The sequence below is a fragment of the Corythoichthys intestinalis genome, chromosome 1 (genome assembly GCF_030265065.1).
Source record: "Corythoichthys intestinalis isolate RoL2023-P3 chromosome 1, ASM3026506v1, whole genome shotgun sequence".
Classification (NCBI taxonomy): domain Eukaryota; kingdom Metazoa; phylum Chordata; class Actinopteri; order Syngnathiformes; family Syngnathidae; genus Corythoichthys; species Corythoichthys intestinalis.
The window spans coordinates 67,224,533-67,244,964 of NC_080395.1; the positions used below are offsets into that span (position 1 = coordinate 67,224,533).

General features: G+C 39.8%; 1 protein-coding gene across 9 annotated transcripts in view; it reads right to left on the reverse strand.

Moving 5' to 3' along the window:
* ppip5k1a (diphosphoinositol pentakisphosphate kinase 1a) overlaps positions 1-20,432 on the reverse strand; it is a 138,959-nt gene that overhangs the window by 92,017 nt on the left and 26,510 nt on the right. For 5 of the 9 annotated variants that reach the window (XM_057837074.1, XM_057837047.1, XM_057837063.1 and 2 more), the window contains 17 exons: positions 17,918-18,079; positions 17,701-17,822; positions 17,418-17,519; positions 15,547-15,633; positions 15,401-15,476; positions 15,190-15,299; positions 13,938-14,023; positions 13,719-13,844; positions 8,703-8,824; positions 8,410-8,592; positions 8,165-8,306; positions 5,018-5,241; positions 3,794-3,921; positions 3,395-3,692; positions 907-1,035; positions 691-831; positions 520-613 (listed from right to left, as the gene is read on the reverse strand). In XM_057837074.1, coding sequence (XP_057693057.1) covers positions 520-613; positions 691-831; positions 907-1,035; positions 3,395-3,692; positions 3,794-3,921; positions 5,018-5,241; positions 8,165-8,306; positions 8,410-8,592; positions 8,703-8,824; positions 13,719-13,844; positions 13,938-14,023; positions 15,190-15,299; positions 15,401-15,476; positions 15,547-15,633; positions 17,418-17,519; positions 17,701-17,822; positions 17,918-18,079 — 2,332 coding nt within the window. The remainder of the gene's footprint in view (positions 1-519; positions 614-690; positions 832-906; positions 1,036-3,394; positions 3,693-3,793; positions 3,922-5,017; positions 5,242-8,164; positions 8,307-8,409; positions 8,593-8,702; positions 8,825-13,718; positions 13,845-13,937; positions 14,024-15,189; positions 15,300-15,400; positions 15,477-15,546; positions 15,634-17,417; positions 17,520-17,700; positions 17,823-17,917; positions 18,080-20,432) is intronic. The other 4 variants (XM_057837091.1, XM_057837084.1, XM_057837078.1 and 1 more) reach the window with 1 other exon arrangement.

Below are 20,432 nucleotides of genomic sequence, written 5' to 3' on the forward strand. Positions count from 1 at the left end.
GTTTCGGCAGATTTTCAATATCAGGTGACTTGGACTCGGGTGCAAAAATATAAGATTGGGACATCGCTTGTTGTTATTAGTGCAAAAGGAGGCCCAAGAAACTGCTGAGGGCTTATTTTAGTACACCTTTAAGGAAAATCTGAATTGCTGCAGACAACAGGCCAAGCATTCTGTGTTTTTGATCACATAAAATATTCAAATTTGGTGAAACACTTGATTTATTTCTTCTGTTAGTGTGGTGAGCTGATATAACAAGTTTTTAAAAAAATCTGAAATACATAGACTTTCCCCCTCTACATTCAAAATCTTTAGCATATAGACTTGAGTACATTACAAGAAATATTGTTTTGGTCTATCATCCCGAGCAAAAACGTCCAAACAGAGAGCATACAAAAAAACCCAAAAAAATGATCAAACCAATAGTGATTCCCCTTTCACAGCAGACACTATGGCACATAACCTTCATTATCATCATTGTAAAACCGTGCATCTTAAAAGTACAAATACTGAGATACTTACCCAATCCACTTTGTTTAATGTCAGGTGACTGACGAGAGCAAAATGAAAAGAGGCGATAACTCCCCACTTTGGAGGATGAAGTTTCTGACAGAACCTGGAGGTAAAATATTTTTCAGTTTCAGAAAACGTAATACAGTATAAGATTAAAATGATAAAGAATGAACGACAGACCTCCATTGATCCAGTTTTGTGGTTACGTATAAGTGGTGATCTTCTCTGTATAGTGATGGGTTCAGACAAAGGTACAGCTCTGTCAGTTTCATCACGTGAGAGGTCCTCCAAGCTTCCTGGGTCTGTCTGTTTTTGCCCGTTCTAATTGCGAAGTAAAAAGTAGGCACAAAGCATTACCAACATCTACTGTGGTTGGAAAGGTAGATGATGCTATACCTGTCGTGCAACCTCTGCAGAGGCCGGCCTGAAGCCAAAGCCGGTGGGTGCATTCTCTTCTTCCTCAACACCTTTAACTCCTGGGCTAAAGTGAAGCTCCACATGGAAGCGTTCCTCTGAGGACAGATCCTTCAGAAAAAAAAGCAAAATAAAATTGTATACTGTGGTATGGTAAAAGGATATACTTAATTTTCATGATTGTGCGACATGCAGACTTCATTTCAGTTAACCTTTAACACAAACTTTTTGCAAAGGGGGCCAGATTTGGTGTGGTAAAAAGGTGGGGGGGCCGACCTTGGCTGGCGTCCTTTATATAGAACAATATATTTAAGCAAATTTTAGCAAGCTATTCTGTGTATCACATTTGCTTTATTATTTTTTTTAATATTAATAATTTCAAGTTTCAACAATCTCGCAACTAGCCTTTGTGGCGTTCTCTTTCGACTATCTGGCTCTTGCAAAATACTGCTGCTGTGAAATTAAACTAGCTTCAAGTTGCTTCAATTTCTCGCTGAGTATCTTCCCTCTAATGTTGTCGTACATGTCAGCATATCTCTTGTTTGGTAATATCGCCTCACACTCAACTCTTTAAAAATACGAGTGTCTCTTTGCAAATGAGGCAGACACAGTTGTTGCGTATTTTAGTGAAGAAATATTCCAATTTCCACCTATCCTTGAAGCATCGGCCGTCGCAGTCAACTTTCTTTTTTTTGTTGATTGTCGCCATTTTGGAAAATTGGAAGTAAAGAGATACACGGTTGCTTAGATTGCTGCTGCCTTTTGGTGGGTAAATGAGGAGCAGCATTTAGTGTGTAAGCTACTTCATATGCTGGTAGCAGTACTGCTGACAAATTAAGTCTGTGTGCGGGCCAGACGTTACTTATTTTATGACAGGGGCTGAGGGCCGGATGAAATTTGACCACGGGGCGCATTTGGCCCCCGGGCTGGACATGTCTGCTTTAACATGTACATTTGTTAAAACGAGAAAGTCACCTAATCTCATGTACCGTGTCGTGAAAAAGTATTTGTCCCCTTCTTAATTTTTTTATTTTTATTTTTTTGCATATTCATCACACACAAATATTTCAGCTCATCTAACATGTTTTAATATCACACAGACAGCCCAAAGAAATACAAAATGCAGTTTTAAATGAAAGGGAACCTCAGATGTGAAGAATTGTAGGCTTTAATAAGCCACAATTGTTCTATTTTACTAAAATATACCCAGCGTGTCCTGGGTCGACCCCGAGGCCTCCCGCCGGTGGGACACGCCCGGAACGCCTCTCCAGGGAGACATCCAGAAGGCATCCGAACCAGATGCCCGAGCCACCTCAACTGGCTCCTCTCAACGCGGAGGAGTAGCGGCTCGACACCAAGCCCCTCCCGGATGACCGGGCTTCTCACCCTATCTCTAAGGGAGAGCCCGGACACCCTGTGGAGGAAACTCATTTCGGTCGCTTGTATCCGGGATCTTGTTCTTTCGGTCACGACCCACAGCTCGTGACCATAGGTGAGGGTAGGAACGTAGATCGACCGGTAAATCGAGAGCTTCGCCTTTTGGCTCAGCTCCTTCTTCACCACAAAGGACCGGTGCAGAGTCCGCATCACTGCAGACGCTGCACCGATCCGCCTGTCGATCTCCCGCTCCCTCCTACCCTCACTCGTGAACAAGACCCCAAGATAATTGAACCTCTCCACTTGGGGCAGGATTTCATCCCCCACCCGGAGAGGGCATGCCACCCTTTTCCGGCTGAGGACCATGGTCTCGGATTTGGAGGTGCTGATCTTCATCCTAACCGCTTCACACTCGGCTGCGAACCGCCCCAGTGAAAGGTGGAGGTTGGAGGATTTTTTTTTTTGTTTGTTTTTTGTTTTATCCTGACCTGCTGTCATTGACGCTTTTTTTTGTCTCCCTTTTCGTGATCGCGTGTTATTGGTGTGTGTGTGTTCAATAAACCCTTGTACGCAATCCCCCTGCTATTGTTGTCTGCTTTGTGGTTAAGCCTCGCTTCTGCGGACTGTTTGTTGCCTTTCATCTGAGGACCTGAGTTACAGCTAATAGATTGATAAACAATACACAAACTATCGACGTAAAAAAATATAACATGGTCTTTGTGGTGTTCGTAAATTTTGCAAAACAGTGTGGTGCGCAAAATAAGGCGTCATTATAATATGTTGGGCAGAAAATAATACGAAAAGCCAGTATTTAAACTAAGTAATACGTTTATTAATTTGTTTTTCGTGTCGCTTATTCACCGGCAAGCAAGCTTCGGGAGCAACATCTGATAAATCTAAACACCGGCAAGATGATCATCAATCTGGAAAGCGCTTTTACGTTACAAAAATAAGGTAACGGCAGCATTCTTTCGGTCACGGAGGCATTACACATCTCGGCCGGCCAGGTAGAGGGGGAAATGAATTTAAAACAGCTGTCGGACCCAAAACAATAAACACTGTGTATCCCGGTGTAATGAACACTAAATGTCACCTTATTGTTGTCTTCATATAGCATGATGACAATTTGAGTCATGTAGTTGAGTTCAGAAACAGCGCTGAGATAATCCATGGCACGATTCCACTGCTGATCTTTCTCCTCCTTATGCAAAAAGATAGAAACTGTTTTAGTGTCACCTGCAAGAATATCCATTTGATAAAGTGATTCACATCTCACATCAAGTAAACCACCATAACGGAAAATACTCAGCAGAGAGTGAACGTGACTTTCACTGGTGAAATATAGACGTGTCCTCACATGTCGCCCGGGCGACATGACACCACGTGAATATCTGCAAACAAGATCTGCTTCTTAATCGAAAACATTCTCAGCTGTCATCCAAGCTCTGTGCCCATCATTTTGCATATCAAGGATACTTCAGCCCACACTCACAGAGGGTGCAACTTGTTGACAGACTCATCCTCATGAGTCCTCTGAAGGTCAAGCTGGATCTTTCTGACCAGTGGAAGGCAGTAGGCATATGCAATGTCCAGCTTCTCAGCTTTATTTATGCCATATTCCTACAGCAAAAAATACAAAACATCAGTAAGAACCTGCGGAAGTCCAAGTAATGCAATGGTACCTTCAAGTACCAAGGCTCAATTTGGTGCAATTTGTAGTATGAGCATTTTTTTTTTTTTTTTTTAATAGTCAAAAGCTCTATTACCCCCTAGAAGTCAGTGGCTACATTTGCATACAGTCAATTTCTATTTCATAATCAGTTTCTTGGCAATTAAATTGATATGCGAGGCTGTTTAAAAACCCAAGTATGATCATCATCTTCTAGGGATGGGAAAATAAGCCGAATTAGTTACGTATGTGAACAATAAAAAATGACAATTTGTGAACAAGAGGCATACTTTTATGTTTTACCTTACAATGTTTTAGGATTAGCAAACAAGTTAGTGTGTAATATGTGTGAGGTGTATCAGTGACATTCAGTTCTCACCTCTTTGTTTACTAAAAGGTCTAGTTTTTTTGTTTATTTTCTACATACTGACATTTGACTGGTAAATACAGCTCACTGATTATACTTGTGTGGCAATTAGTGTTAGATGTTACTTAGCTACAAAAATTTTCGGATTAGTTAAAAGATTTTATGGCACTCATGGTAAGCTTAAAAAACAACACACAGTGATCACTGCTACTTCGCGGTTGAACTTCTGCGCCCTCCGTGCATTGTGGATTATTCAAATCGTGTTTAAGTATCTTGTTATGAGACTAAAAGGGTTTTCAAAACATTTATGTACACTTTATTTATATCTACGTATGTATTTACACCAGTATGATGTTTTAATTATCACATATGCATTTATAGGGTTTTATATACACGTGTTGATATACATATACAGGAAAAAAATGGGCGGGTTGGTGTGACACTACTTAGCAGTTTTTCACTTTACACGGTCAGTTCTGGTCCTCATTAACAGCGATAAGTGAGGGATCACAGTACTGCACTATTTCACATTCATTGCAACTAATAATGTAATGTTGAAAGGTGATCAAAATCAGGTTAACGACTGCAACACAACCTCTCCCGCCTAATTATTTTAACAAAACAAACATCCTGCATAATCTTAAACAATTAACAATGCAGGAGTTCTTCCTTGGTCTTACCTGCGGGATGACAATGTCAGCTAAAGCACGAGAAAGTCTGAACAACTCCAGTGTGTCCTCCAAGCCCAGAGTAGCATTATGAATAACATCGTATTTTACACAGTCGTAAATGTCAGGTATTTTACTGATGTCGTAGCGGCCATTTTTCATGCGGAAGTCTCTTTCAAGTTTGGACCAGCGCTGCAACATCAGCTCCAGTGTTTCACTATGATAAAGTTGCAGGTCTAAGGACAGCAAGCACAGATGACAGGCTGGTTATGGCATATGCACTTTTGCAAACAATTTAAACAAAAATTGTATTCAACGATAAATCATCTGCATAGATTTTTTTATGTACTGCAAAACAAAGGCATTTTATTTAAATAGCACTTTTGAAAGTGGATACTGCAATGAGTGAATGGATCATTAAATCATCGTTCCTTTGATCGTTTCGCTAACCTAGACAACAGCGGCAATTCGAAAGCTAATACACAGCACATTTAATATATAACATAGTTTATAACAATATATTGTTAAAACGAATGCTTGCCATTTACCGTACTTTTCGGACTATAAGCCGCTACTTTTTTCCTTCATTTTGATACCTGTGGCTTATAGTCAAGTGCGGCTTATTTGTTGATTTATTTGGGGTAATATGTAACGCTTCATTTGACAGTGCTGCCATAAGACTGTCATAAGATCGTCATAATTGTGTCATGACACTATCATGAGCGTTAATAAATGCTTGTGACAGATGTAATTTAGTGTCATCTGGCAAATTATGTCACTAACTCCATTTAAGTCCAGCTTGGATCTTTTACATCCATTCAAAAGTGAAATAATTGGCCGGTTAACACTAAATGACATCTGTTATAAGCATTCAATAATGCTTTGGAGAGTGTCATGTCAAAATTATGATTGTCTAATGACAGTCTTATGTCACCACTGTCAAATAAAGTGTTAACCAAATACCATAACTAGCAATTAATTAAACAACTGGAACAGTAACTAAAGTTTAGCACAGAATATGATTTTTTACTTTTTTTCTTACTGATAAAGATCATTTTTTACTATTTTTTTGGATTATTTACATCCGTAGCACTGCAGTGTATGCTAGGAGGCATGTTGGACAACAACAGTGTTGACAGCAGGTGGCAGCAGAGGTTGGCTGTCTCCCCCAAAGCAGCAGTGATGGCCAAATAAAGTTTCTTGAAGCGTTGAAGCTTTGCAGCCAATTGGTTCAAAGTTTCATGGTGATTCATTTGGTCTTATGACAGTCTTATGATGCCGCTGTCAAATAAAGTGTTACCGGTTCTTATCTTTTGGTGTAAATATCCCATAATTCAGTGAAAACCGCTGCGGCTTATTGTCCAGTGCGGCCTATCCATGAACAAATTCTGTTTTCGTGCCAAATTTGGTGGGCGGCGGCTTATAGTCAGGTGCGTCTTATAGTGCGAAAATTAGGGTAAATGCTTGAAAAATTTTAGCCAACAAAATTGGTAGAAAAATAAAAATTGCTCAGCATTTTTATTGCTTGAGGGTAAATGTACTGTAACTTTATCGTGTACTGTAATTGTCTGACAATAAGAAGCACCTGACTATAAGCCGCCACCCACCAAATTTGACACGGAAACGGCATTTGTTCATAGAGGAGCCGCACCGAACTATAAGCCGCAGCCGTCCGTCCATCCATAATCTCCGGCTTGCTCCTGGGTCGGGGGCCGCAGCTTCAACAGGGAAGCCCAGACTTCCCCCCCTCCCCAGCTCCTCCAGCGAGATCCCCGAGCCACCTCAACTGGCTCCTCTCAACACAAAGGAGTAGCGGCTCGACACAGAGTCCCTCTCGGATGACCGAGCTTCTCATCCTATCTATAAGGGAGAGCCCGGACACCCTGCGGAGGAAATTCATTTCGGCCATTTCGGCTCAGCTCCTTTTTCACCACTACGGACGGAGTCCGCATTACTGCAGACGCTGCATCGGTCCGCCTGTCGATCTCACGCTCCTTCCTACCCTCACTTGTGAACAAGACCCCAAGATACTTGAACTCCTCCACTTGGAGCAGGATCTCATCCCCGACCCGGAGAGAGCACTCACCCTTTACCGACTGAGGACCATGGTCTCTGATTTGGAAGTGAAATTAAAGTGATAATGATATTCCCACTCCTGACTTGAAAATGAGCACATGCTTGTAGCACTCGCGAAAATTCCTTCTCGCAAAAAAATGCTGAATAACTGTGTTATTCTGGCACTTTTTATTGCGTTGCCACCAATTGAGCAGGGGGGGCTCCCATCAAGTGTTCATTTTTCTAGGGAAACAGTGTGAATTGCTGGCAGTCACGTGATTTTTGGCTTGCTCGACGCAGTTTTCGGAACACTGCTTTGACACGCCTCTACTTCATTTGCTGGCATCGGATTCGAGCAGGAAGGCTCGAGCGTCCCATCTCTACTCGGCGCCTCTCACCGTGGGCAACTCCAGATTATTATATGATATTTACACCAAAGGATATTAACCAGTAAACCTTTATTTGACAGCTGCGGCATAAGACTGTCATAAGACCATTATAATTATGACATGATACTGTCATGAGCATTAATTAATGCTTATGAAACATGTCATTTAGTGTCAAATTATCTCACTTTTGAGTGGATGTAAAATATCACAGCTGGACATAAATGGAGTTAGTGAAAATTTTGCGGGATGACACTTAATGGCATCTGTCATAAGCATTCATTAATGCCCATGACAGTGTCATTTCATAATTATGATGGTCTTATGACGCCACTGTTAAACAAAGTGTTCCCTATTTACACAAATATATCAACAAATGAGCTGCAATGGACTCTAAGCTGCAGGATTCAAAATGAGGAGAAAAAGTGGCAGCTTATAGTTAAAAAATTACCATAATATTGTATTACCGGTAAATTAAACGAAGGCCCTTCAATTGAATCACTGCAGACTAAAATATGCAAATATTCTATTTATAGTGTATCCGATCGTCATGAAATTGGTGATTTAAGTGGCTTTACAGACACAGGTAAGCACTACTGTATAAACATACTGTACTTTAAAATATTTTGAATTCCTTTGTGGAAAAGACAACAAAAAGTGAATTTTTTTTTTTTTACATTAATTAGAAGTAATGAGTTGAAATTACTAAATGACTTACCGGCTGACTTTGGATCCTCCATTCTTTTGCGGATCTGCGCGGTAAGGCTCTGAATGAGCGCATATACCTGATCACATGTGGCCACTGGGTTTCGGACAATTTTCATGGAATTTACCAATGACGCACTACATGTTGGAGCCAGCTGTCAAACAGAATCACGCACACATTATTACGTCTGTTTGATTATGTGAATAACAGAACGGCTAACAGTGATAACCCTTTGATAACAATGGTGGTCAACCCACCCTGTCATAGTCTTCATCAATGAAGTCCCTGTCCTTCTGTAGAATCTCATGGAGTCTAGCTTTGACACGATGCTGACAGCCACTAAGCGAGTCGCTGTCGCTATCCAGCAACCCATTCATGTTAGCACTCTTGACCATTTGCACCAGAATTGGAGTCAGCTCACCTTCCAGGGCCAGCAAGCCCTGCTCACGGACACCAAAAATATTTACACTGGTTATGGACTACAAACAAAATTGCATTATACAAAAGGAAAATTGCAAAACACATACGTAACTATTACATTTCCTTATACCTTTGCAAATGCGGCAGCAGTCATCTGCACTCTGCCTTCGTCAGATGCATAGATCTTCAAGTCATGTCTGTATGTGCTATGCAACCGCAGCAACCCACAGCCAGGAAAGCCGGCATAGTCTCCTAACCCACAAGAACATAGGATACAAATCAGCTTCGCCACTTAACTCGCTACTGCACTAACGACATATATTATAGTCAGGGGTGCACATATTTTTTTTGCCCAGGTTCTCAGAGGAGGACCTGGCGATGTGACTTGGTCCTCATTGAGCTTGAGAGCCGACCCGCCTGATGCGAAAAAATTATGACAAGCTTTACTTAGAGCCAATTACCTTTAATTCATTATATAAACAATTAACGCTTGATTAACATCAACTGGCACAACAAAATTGCCATTACTTTGAAGTAAAAAGTAAAGGAATAAACATAAAAGCACTAATTCAAAATAAAAAGCATTCATATGCGACTCCCACATTAACTCCAAGCCTTTGTAAAAGTGGGATGTCCTCCTCATAAGAGCTCATTGAACGTGCATGTTTAGCTTTGTGAAATGCGAGCAAAAACACATTTGTCAGTTCATGGCGCTTTTCTTCAATGACTTTTTTCCACCACTTGTCCATAGGGCGAGTGGGGTCCTGTCTTGACATCGATAGTTTTCTTAATTGCCACATGCTCTGTTTTTTTCGTGCTTTTCAAAGTTTGGATGGCTAAAATTCTTTGACCCTACATAAAATGTGCTGCTCTTATTAACGACATTGGGATTCTCACGGCAAATGTTGCACCACATTTCCATGCGAGCAGCATTTGCTTCTAGCCATTGTACCTCCTGCCGCCACTTTTCAGCAAAAGTCCTTTTTTCCGGTAGCTCCGGTGACGCCTCTGTCGTCCGTCTGTCTTTTGACGGGGGTGGGGAAACACGGAAGTAATTACTCATGGGGCTTGCCTCTTTGACATTTCGAGAAGTGATTTTCCCGTGTCCGCCGCAAATACAGTGGTCAGCCATCGGTACGCAAAAGCGTATGGAAACCGTTGAGGCCCAGCGCATTTGTCTACCTCCAGTACGCATGCGCGCATGCGGACCACTTATGTGCACCCCTGATTATAGTATTCTTTGTTTGGGAAAAGAATTTTCTTGACCTTAACGAGATCCTGAATGCAGTGCATTAAAATATATTATTAATTTGCTAAAACTACTAAGAACTAGGCCTGTCGCGATTACAAATTTTAGTAGGCGATATATTGTATCGTATACAGTATACAGTGGGGAGAACAAGTATTTGATACACTGCCGATTTTGCCGGTTTTCCCACTTGCAAGCCATGTAGAGGTCTGTAATTTGTATTATAAGTTCTCTTCAACTGTGAGGGACGGAATCTAATACAAAAATCCAGAAAATGACATTGTATAATTTTTAAATAATACATTGGTATTTAACTGCATGAAATAAGTATTTGATACATTACCAACTAGTAGATATTTCGGCTCTTAGTTCTTTTTTAAGAACCCCTCCTGTTCTCCACTCATTACCGGAAGTAACTGCACCTGTTTGAACTTGTTACCTGTATAAAAGACACCTGTTCACATGCTCAAACAAACAAACTCCAACCTCTCCACAATGGCCAAGACCAAAGAGCTGTGTAAGGACATCAGGGATAAAATAATAGACCTGCTCAAGGCTGGGATGGGCTACAGGAAAATAAGCAAGCAGCTTGGTGAGAAGGTAACAACTGTTGGAGCGATTATTAGAAAATGGAAGAAGTTCAAGTTGACGGTCAATCTGCCTCGTTCTGGGGCTCCAGGCAAGATCTCACCTCGTGGGGCATCACTGATCATGAGGAAGGTAAGGGATCAGCCCAGAACTACATGGCAGGACCTGGTCAATGACCTGAAGAGAGCTGGAACCACAGTCTCGAAGAAAACCATCGGAAACACATTACGGTGTCATGGATTAAAATCTTACAGCGAACGCAAGGTCCCGCTGTTGAAGCCAGTGCATGTCCAGACATGTCTGAAGTTTGCCACTGACCATCTGGATGATCCAGAGGAGCAATGGGAGAAGGTCATGTGGTCGGATGAGACCAAAATTGAACTTTTTGGTCTAAACTCGGCTCGTTGTGTTTGGTGGAAAAAGAAGGATGAGTACAACCCCAAGAACACCATCCCAACCGTGAAACATGGAGGAGGAAACATCATTTTTTTGGGGCTGCTTCTCTGCCAAGGGTACAGGACGACTGCACCGTATTGAGGGGAGGATGGATGGGGCTATGTATCGTCAGATCTTGGCTGACAACCTCCTTCCTTCAGTGAGAGCCCTGAAGATGGGTCGTGGCTGGGTCTTCCAGCATGACAACGACCCAAAGCACACAGCCAAGGCAACTAAAGAGTGGCTCCGTAAGAAGCATCTTAAGGTCCTGGAGTGGCAGGTCCTGCAGTGGCCTAGCCAGTCACCAGATCTGAACCCGATAGAAAATCTATGGAGGGAGCTGAAAGCCCGTGTTGCCCGGCAGCAGCCCCGAAACCTGAAGGCTCTGGAGAAGATCTGCATGGAGGAGTGAGCCAAAATCCCTGCTGCAGTGTGTGCAAATCTTGTCAAGGACTACAGGAAACGTTTGGTATCTGTAATAGCAAACAAAGGTTTCTGTACCAAATATTAAGTTCGATTTTTGTGAAGTATCAAATACTTATTTCATGCAATTAAATGCAAATTTATTATTTAAAAATCATACAACGTGATTTTCTGTTTTGTGTTTTAGATTCCGTCCCTCACAGTTGAAGAGAACTTATGATACAAATTACAGACCTCTACATGCTTTGCAAGTGGGAAAACCAGCAAAATCGGCAGTGTATCAAAATACTTGTTCTCCCCACTGTATATAATTTAGGGCTGCAGCTATCGAATATTTTAGTAATCGAGTTCTATCGATTAATCGAGTAATCGGATAAAACATTTTTTTTAGGTAAAGAGCAATTATATACTTGAGAAAAAAAGACATTTAATCCAATATTGAACAATTTTATGTCAATCAATGTCTTTATTTTCGATGTACATTGTCGAAAACAGCCAACAATTGCATCTAAGATGTGACTACAAAAAAAATCACTGCTTTCACTCAAAAAACTAGATCTTATAAAAAATAAAAAAAAAACATTTCTTACCTAGAAATGTAATTACGCTTGATAACACACATCACTTGAAAGCTACGCGTTTTCCCACGTGTTTCAATTTAATTTCCATTTGTGTCAAGCTATTTTTAAGTTCTAGTTAAGTTTTAAGTTAGTCTAAACTGATAGGATTTTGAGTTTTTGCAGTGTTCAAAATAAATGTATGATACCTGCTGTAATGGAGCACATTAGGGACCAGTGCTACTTGGTGTTTTATTCAGCAATGACTACTGAGCTAAAACTGACAGTTAGCTTTATTATTGTTTTACAATTTTACACCCTCATCACGCTACAGCGCTGCGTTTTTACAGATTAAATAAAGCCTGTATGTAAGACACGTTAGCCACGTGGTCAGACAGTGGTCATAATCAATAGAAACCTAGCCCTCCGAAGCGCTAACGTTACGTGAGCGAGTGACAGTAACATTATATTTATTAGCGATGAGAAGTCTACTGCTTAAAGATGGTGGCTGTTTACTAACGCTGCCCAGACGCGGCCGAGTTTGTCATTTCGCATCTAGTCCTAAATGCATGCGATATCTATGAGACGCATCGGACACTACCTGCTACCACACCAGCATCCTGCGGGCGTAGTTTTTAGCAACGTCGGCGTATTTTGTAGCGGCTGTCGGCTGCGGTGTTTTTTTTTTTTAAATTGCTTCTTCCTCTACGCACGTGATGTCAGTGTGTCGTCCCGCATAAAAAGTAGTCCGGGCAAAACGTGATGCTTAGAGCTGGCAAAATCAAACGATTCCTCGAGGTGAATAAAATTACTCGGGTCAGTTTTTAAACTCGAGTTACTCGAGTATTCGTTTCAGCTCTAATATAATGTATGTACGTATGTGTATATATATATGTATATATAATCATAAATTATTGCCAATATGCCTATTATTGATAAAAAAAAAAATAAATCACTCATTTAAATGCAATGAATTGTTTTCTTAAAACACAAACTACAGTATATTAAAGTATTTAAATAACAAAAAAACATGCATAACGAATCATTTGAAAGCTAATTGCAGAATATGAAATTGGTGAACCCCACTACATTTTAGTTCTCTGCCAATTACAGCCAATCAAAAGTTATGTTTGATCTAAAATGACTGTCATCTTGTCCTGCAAAATGTGCATGTCAGCAATTTGAAGCCAAATTATTTATTGCAGCAATCTGTAGTATGTGAGATTAACTCCAGGAATCTTTAATTACATGTTAAACATGACGTATTTTTATTTTGACCATAAGCTTTATACTCAGTTAAAAAATAAATAAAGTGCACTTCTATTTTTGTCATGAATGTGGTGTAATACATTTTTTCGCAAATTTTGCAAATGGTGTAAACCAGAGAGTTTTAATGTTTGAAGTGTCACCTTTTAACCGCAAGTTTGCGTTTTGGAGAAGATTTCCAATGTTTTATAGCAGGCTAAAGTGGTTAGTACATTGTCTTTTTTCCCCAATAGCCTCAATGTAGCAATGCTAATGTTTTACAATGTTTAATATAAATGTGTTTCCTTGTTTTGTATGTCTGAACTTTAATTCTATAGTGTGTTGATGATCAATAAACATCTGTGAAAGGAAATGGAGTCTCATATGTAATCAACACGCACGTGTGCCGAATTGCACACAGCACACGTAAACACCTGCACGCACAAATATATGCATCCGTGCCCACATGCGGCGATAAACCTCAGCCGGGAAAATTCCCGCCTTCATTTTTATTTACCGTGCGATTGACTTATTGCATATCGCGACAGGCTTACTAAGAATTACTTAAAATTAGAAATAAATAATAGTTTGTAGTCAGTCTTTATAAACAAATTTCCATCGCCAGTTTACAAATAATCTTGTGTCTCACCTTGTCCACCAGGGTACATACAACGAAAGGCCCTTCCAAGCTCCTCAGCTTGCACCCGGCCAGCAGGTGTAAGCTCTCCTCCCCATTTCAGCACAAGCAGCAGAGATGGACCTTCCTTTCGTGCGTCTGCCCAAAAGCAAAAAAGATAATGTTTTTTTCTAAATATGGCTTTCAGTTCAAGTTTCTCATGCACGTGCTTATTAGTTGTTCGGTACATGCCTTCTTCTTCACTGGATGTTTTGGGCTGCCCATACGGCAAGTAGGTCAGCTGCACTTTTCTGTTGATCCCCGAAAAGTGTCCATACCTTTATTTGTAGAAAAATACGACAAATGAAGAACTCTGAAAATGAGTACCACAGAGTAGTGATGGGAAAAAGAATAGCAAAGCTCTGAAGCTGTTTGACCGTCTCAAAAAACATAGCATGAAACAAAATATTACAATCAAATTCTTCACATACAGTGATCCTTCGCTACGCCGCGCTTCAAACTTCTTGCCCTCAGTCCATCGCAGCTTTTTTTCCACTTAAAAAATAATTAAATACAGTATTTTATCTTAAAATGTTAACCTATTATAATGCATGTATACATGTACAAATCATTGATTTCCGTTATATATATCTCATATCACGGTTTTAAAAGTATCACCGGTCCACCCGGCCGTTTATATTTTTGACCCCTGCTTACATGCATCTTTCCAATGCAGTTAAATCTGAATAAATACATTGAACACACCATTAAAAAAAATGTAAATAAGCTTCGCCTCTACTTTGTGGAATTTTGATTTCTGCGAGGGATCAATGTTGTATATTTTCATTTACCATCGAATTAGCGAATGAAGATGGATGGACGTATATGCATGTGTGTCAAAGCCTATACATTTGCACTCTTTTTTCCACTTTTGCTATACAAAGAGACAAGCTACTTCACTAGCATGCATCTTTAAATAATGTTTTACTGCACTTTCTCGCATTTGAAACATTTGGTGCTTCAGTCGAATTATAAAACAGCTGCTTTGATTTGAGTCTAACATCAGATGTGGCTGTTCTTTCACGCAGTAAAGCGCCAAAGCTTTGAATCATTTTTGGTACAAAACGAAAGCATGCTTCAAGGGCAATTAATTTGGTAGTAACAAGTGCTACCAATAATGTCATTCCTGCGACAGAAATGGAATAAAAAAAAGTCACACCTCTGTTGAAATGATATTGTTGCAATGTAATGCTACTTTTTTTTTTTCGCTGCGAAACCATGCACTAACTCAACGGTAATGCACAAATTCATGCAACTCAGCAATGCTGTGCTTACATGACCCGATACAGCATTTGAAATCAATGACTGGTGCTTCCACAAAACCTTCAACTCTGAACTGTGTTTACACTTCCCTGCTGCTTTACTTTACATTTGAAAATGATCATTCTGAAGCAATTGAATCAAAGATGAACATGACCACTGACCAAGTAAAACCTTTACTTACATTTCTAGCACAGTTTTCAGCTGTTCAAGTTTGGACTTTTTCTCTTCTATCTCACAGTCATTATGCTGACCCAGATCTGCTAACAACTGCCGTGTGATGTCCAGCACCTCCTGTTGCAATTCATTTAACACACACGAGTTAGATAACGATCGACAAATTATGTGCCAAGTTGGTGTGATCCAACAAAACGTACAAATATATGAATTGTTACCTGCAGTTGCTTCGGCTTCTTTAGTTTTAATTTCCCTGTTTTGTACCCTCCATATTTTTCAAATAAGTCAAAAAACCTAAAGATAATACAGAGTTTATCAAATTGACATAAAAAGCAGTTAAATCTGGGGAAAAAAAACAATTTACATGGGGTTGCGAACTTCCATCTTCATCTTCTGCTTTGGTGTTCTGTCTCCATGGCGGATTACAGCAATCACACAGCGTAATTCCATCCTTGAGTTTCAGATTTTATGTTCAGTATTAGATTAGTAATGTCATATGAAATTAACACATGTTAAAAATCTCAGAGTAATATTCGATAGCAGGCTCAACTCTGAAAAACATTAGTCCTGTTGTAAGAGCAAGTTTTTTCCAGCTCCGTCTCTTGGCCAAAGTGAAGCCTTTTCTTAGTCGCCACGACCTTGAAAAAGCAATTTACGCTTTTACAAGCTCAAGGCTGGACCACTGCGATGCACTTTATGTTGGGCTTCCCAAGTCCTCAATTTCTCCTCAGAAACTTGTTCAAAATGCTGCTGCTCAATTTTTAACAGGTACACCTAGACGTGAACATATTACCCCCATGCTATTATCGCTCCACTGGCTTCCAGTCCATTTTAGAATTGATTTCAAACTTTTACTGTTGTTTTTCATTATTATTATCATTCATGGCCAGGCTCCTTTTTATTAATCGTAAATTTAAACGCCCTCCGTAACTCTCGCAGGACTCGTTCTACCGGCCAGCTTCTTCCGAGGTCGAAACGTAAACAGTGGGGGGACCGATCTTTTGCGTTTGCTGCCCCCAGGTTGTGGAAAAGCCTTCCCCCTGAAATTCGCACCACTACAAATCTAGGCCTTTTTAAGACTCGGTTAAAAACACACCTTTTTAGACTCGCATTTTCCCCAGATTAGGGTAGTCTGGTTTTATTTAAGGGTTTTTAATGTTTTCAGATTTTGTCTGTTTCATTGTTTTATTTGCTGTCTGACATTTATCACGAGGCGCCGTTTTTGTTTCATTCGTTTTTTATTTCTTAATGTCATTGTATAATACAGGGTGTTCCAAAATGTTTAACCCCATTTCATAGGCCAATAAATTTGACAATTTTCATTGGAATGACCTCAAATCTTCACAGCGTGTGTAGAAACGTTTTTGTGTGTAACATTTGGCATTTCTATCTTTTCAGGTTAAGAAATGCCGTTCACTTCAAAAGAAAAGGCATTTTACGTGTCACAGAAGACAGTGCAGCGTGCCTTCTTCACAAATTTTGCAAAGAAGACACCAACGAAAAAACAAATTAGGACTTGGCACCAAAAATTTTAAGAAATTTCAGCGAGTTTGGCACGAGCTTAAATACCGACTCGACGTGTGCAGTCACAGCCGGCGCTCATATTGAACATTTAAAAAAATCAGTCAAAGAACCAACAAATATTTGTACTTTTCTTTGTAAATTTAACCAATAAAACTGACCTTCAACATAAAGTGTATTTAGTTTCATTAAGATTCATCAAGTCAACCATTTTGGAACACCCTGTACTTTCCTGCCTTTTATTTATCATGAGCCATGTTTGTCTTTGTTGCAAAGCATGTTGAGGACCTTTCGGGTTTTGTAAAGGGCTGTATAAATACATTTGATAGATTGATTGATAACAGTGGTGTCTTATTAACTCAAAAGCTGCAATTGAACATGAAGGTCTGGCAGAAAATGATCCTGTTTAAGTACCATTGAAGGTGAAATACACTTCCAATCGACTGACAATTAAGCCATCAAGGCAGCCAATGAGTTAATATTAACCAGTCCCATTGAAGTTGAAATATCTTTTGATAACATCTTAGACAGTTGTATACTACAAATTTTGTTGTTAAAAGTAAATAATTTATGAGGTTAGTCATTCAGTCCTGAACTGACTATTTAGCTCATATGACTTTCATCAAGGTAAAAAGTAACATTCAATGGCTTTACATTTAGGAATTTAATTAAACGCATCTGGAATGTACTGTGTATTATTACCCTACTACTTACATAGTCCCTGAAGTAGTGGGCACAATTGGAATGTCTTCTGCTTCAGTAGGTATAGACCATGGAATTTGAAACTGAGGTGCTAGCTCACGCATCACAATATTCCTAAAAGAAAATCATAAAGGACATAAATAATTACCAAATATGGACTTTAAAGACCCTTAAAAGTGGTGTGAAAGTTGTCAATAGATTTGCCAAATTTCAATCCGAGAAAAGCTGTCAAAAATTGCCACCTCTCAAATGTCTTTAAAATCAATTAGTTCGATAAAATTACAAAATTTTTTACCCTAGGATCTTAGCGCAGTCATCGTAGTATTTCATAGAGTTCTTCACGAAACTAAAACCGTTGACATCACACACATAGGAGTGCCCATTGGCTCGAAGAAGGTCAAAGCCACAAACCGTTTGCTGTAGTAAAAAGGGGTAAGCAAATAAAAGCGCACAGGCATTGTTAAAGACTGAAGGTACAGTCCGTGTGAAACAACATCAAAGCCTTTGCTTACCTTGAATGCTAAACAGACTTTACGGGCGACCAATTTCTCCATAGCTGAAAGCATAACAGGGTAACGAACCTCCTTGCCCTCACTGTCCCGTTCTACCTTTCCGTCCAAAGCAGGAGATTTTCTAGCTTCGGCGTGAGCATAGTCAGGCCCCACAGTATATACCTGAAGATGACATCATCATTTGACTTTAAAGGGTACCACGGACAGGAAGACTTGGAGTTCTTAAAAGACAAATGTAAACATGAGTAATAATATTTTGATATTCAAACCCCTCTTAATGTTTTCATTTTTTAACTAGTAGGTCGCCTTTGTTGTTGACGACACAATGCACTCTGGGCAGCCTTGCCGTACTTCCACCGTGTCACTTGTTATATACACATGTCGTCGGTACTGCCCTTCCAATCTGAACCTGAGCAATAAAAGTGATTAGCAGGACAGCACTGCCGATATTTCACAAAACGAGCAGCAAAAGCAATTAAATGAAGGTCTCCAGCGGGATTCAAATCCCATGTGACAGACGAGCGCGTGTACCACAGAACTATACTAGTACTTCCGCGTGACGTTAGAGTCATGATTTTCTTTATAAAGCAATCGCAACCCACATGCGTCTGTTCGGTAAAATCTGAAAGGGACACGACAGTGAAAAGAGAGTGCGGCTGGCTTGACTACGGAATTAGAAAAACCCGGCTCACTTCAGACAGTAAGCAGTCAACAATACCATCGGGATTGCGAAAAAGGTTTTAATGAACACACAAAAAACACGCGAGCTCGAAAAGGGTGACACTCAAAGGGTACGTGACGAATATATAAAAAAAAAAAAAAAACAAGGGAAACTGCAGTGAGAGGCACACAAACGAAAAAAACAGGCAATGACGTAACGAAAGGATACACAAACTGTCAAATATCTCGGCAAGCCGCCTAGGATCGGTTTAAAGACACTGCTGATGAGCTGGAATTGGATGCAGGTACTACGTTGGGAACTCATCCCACAGCTCTGTTACAAACAATCTGACCAGCAGCAAATTACGACAAACCATGCCAGTCATCACACTAGCTTCAGTTGCTAGCTAGCACAGCTATTCTCCCAGTCCAGCCCAACTGCGTGATCACCCACAGCGTGCATTGCGCTCGTAAAACATGTCGCCTTCCGTAGGTCAAGATGTACCAACTATTATTGATTTTTAAAGCAATGGCAATAATATGTGTTTCTGATAACATATTTTAGTAAAGAGAACAATTGTGGCTTATTAGAGCCTACAAGTCTATAATTCTGGGGTTCCCTTTCAATATTTAATAAATGCTTATGATGGAAAATACTGTGACGTCAGGGTTCACAAACTTTACTTGCTTCAAAATTAGCAAAGTGAAAAAAAAACAAAAAAATAGAAATTATGTAATACTAGGAGTTGGCGATATAGCCTCAAAATTATATCACAACATTTCAAAGAAATTTTTGATATTTTTTACCGTATGGGACAAGAAAAATACTGAAAAATATATGCCGGTAATTTGTTTTTGGGTTAACAGTTTTTTTTATTGCACACAATATTTAAAGTAACACTTGGTAATTTTTTAACATTTATAAAATATTTTCATAACATTTGTGATTAGGGATGGGAATTGACAGGATTTTTACGATTCCGATTCCATTATCGATATTGCTTAACGATTCGATTCTTTATCGATTCTAATTTGGGGAAAAAGAAGAACAAACGTTTTGATTGGCATCGAGTTTAATCAGAAGTCACAACCTTACAAACTCACAACGAGGTCAAAAGAGGCCCAAAGCCTCAATATTAACTGTGGCAATAAGTGGCAAATGCACAAGAATGTGTAACATTTTACTGAAACATTTTTCTAATAGAAATAAAAAATATGAAAATGAATGAATGAATGAATGAATATTGGCATATAGGTCGTTGTTCTGCCGTTGGCAATATGTGTTAAAGCAGGGGTCCCCAAACTTTTTCCTGTGAGGCCCACATAACTTTTAACTGATGAGGGGCCGGGGTCAGTTTGAACAGAACACAGAAAAAGTGTGACGATTGCAGGAGTGCCGAAATGTAAAAAAATATTGCTTTTCAGAAAGCCGCAATCAAATAACCCTTTCTGGATTCTTTACAGAGCAAAAGTAAATAAAATAAAAATAATAATATAATATAATAATAATAATAAATAGTAATACCACTATTAATCAAACAGATAATAACCAAATAACCCTCTCTGAGTTCTTCACAGAAAAAGGCCAGAAAATAAATAACACTATTAAGAAAAAAAAAATAAAAATCAAAATGCTCTCTGGTATTGTTCAGGGGCCGGACCAAATGTGGGGGTGGGCCGTTTCCGGCCCGCGGGCCGTAGTTTGGGGACCCGCGTTAAAGTGTATTATTTACCAGTATATTGAAATGCATTAGTTTTTATGGCGCTTTCACGCTCAAGTGGGGGCGCCCTTGCGCTTCCTCACACGAAGAAGAACGCGTTCACGTGAAGAAGAGCGCGCTTACACGCGAAGAAG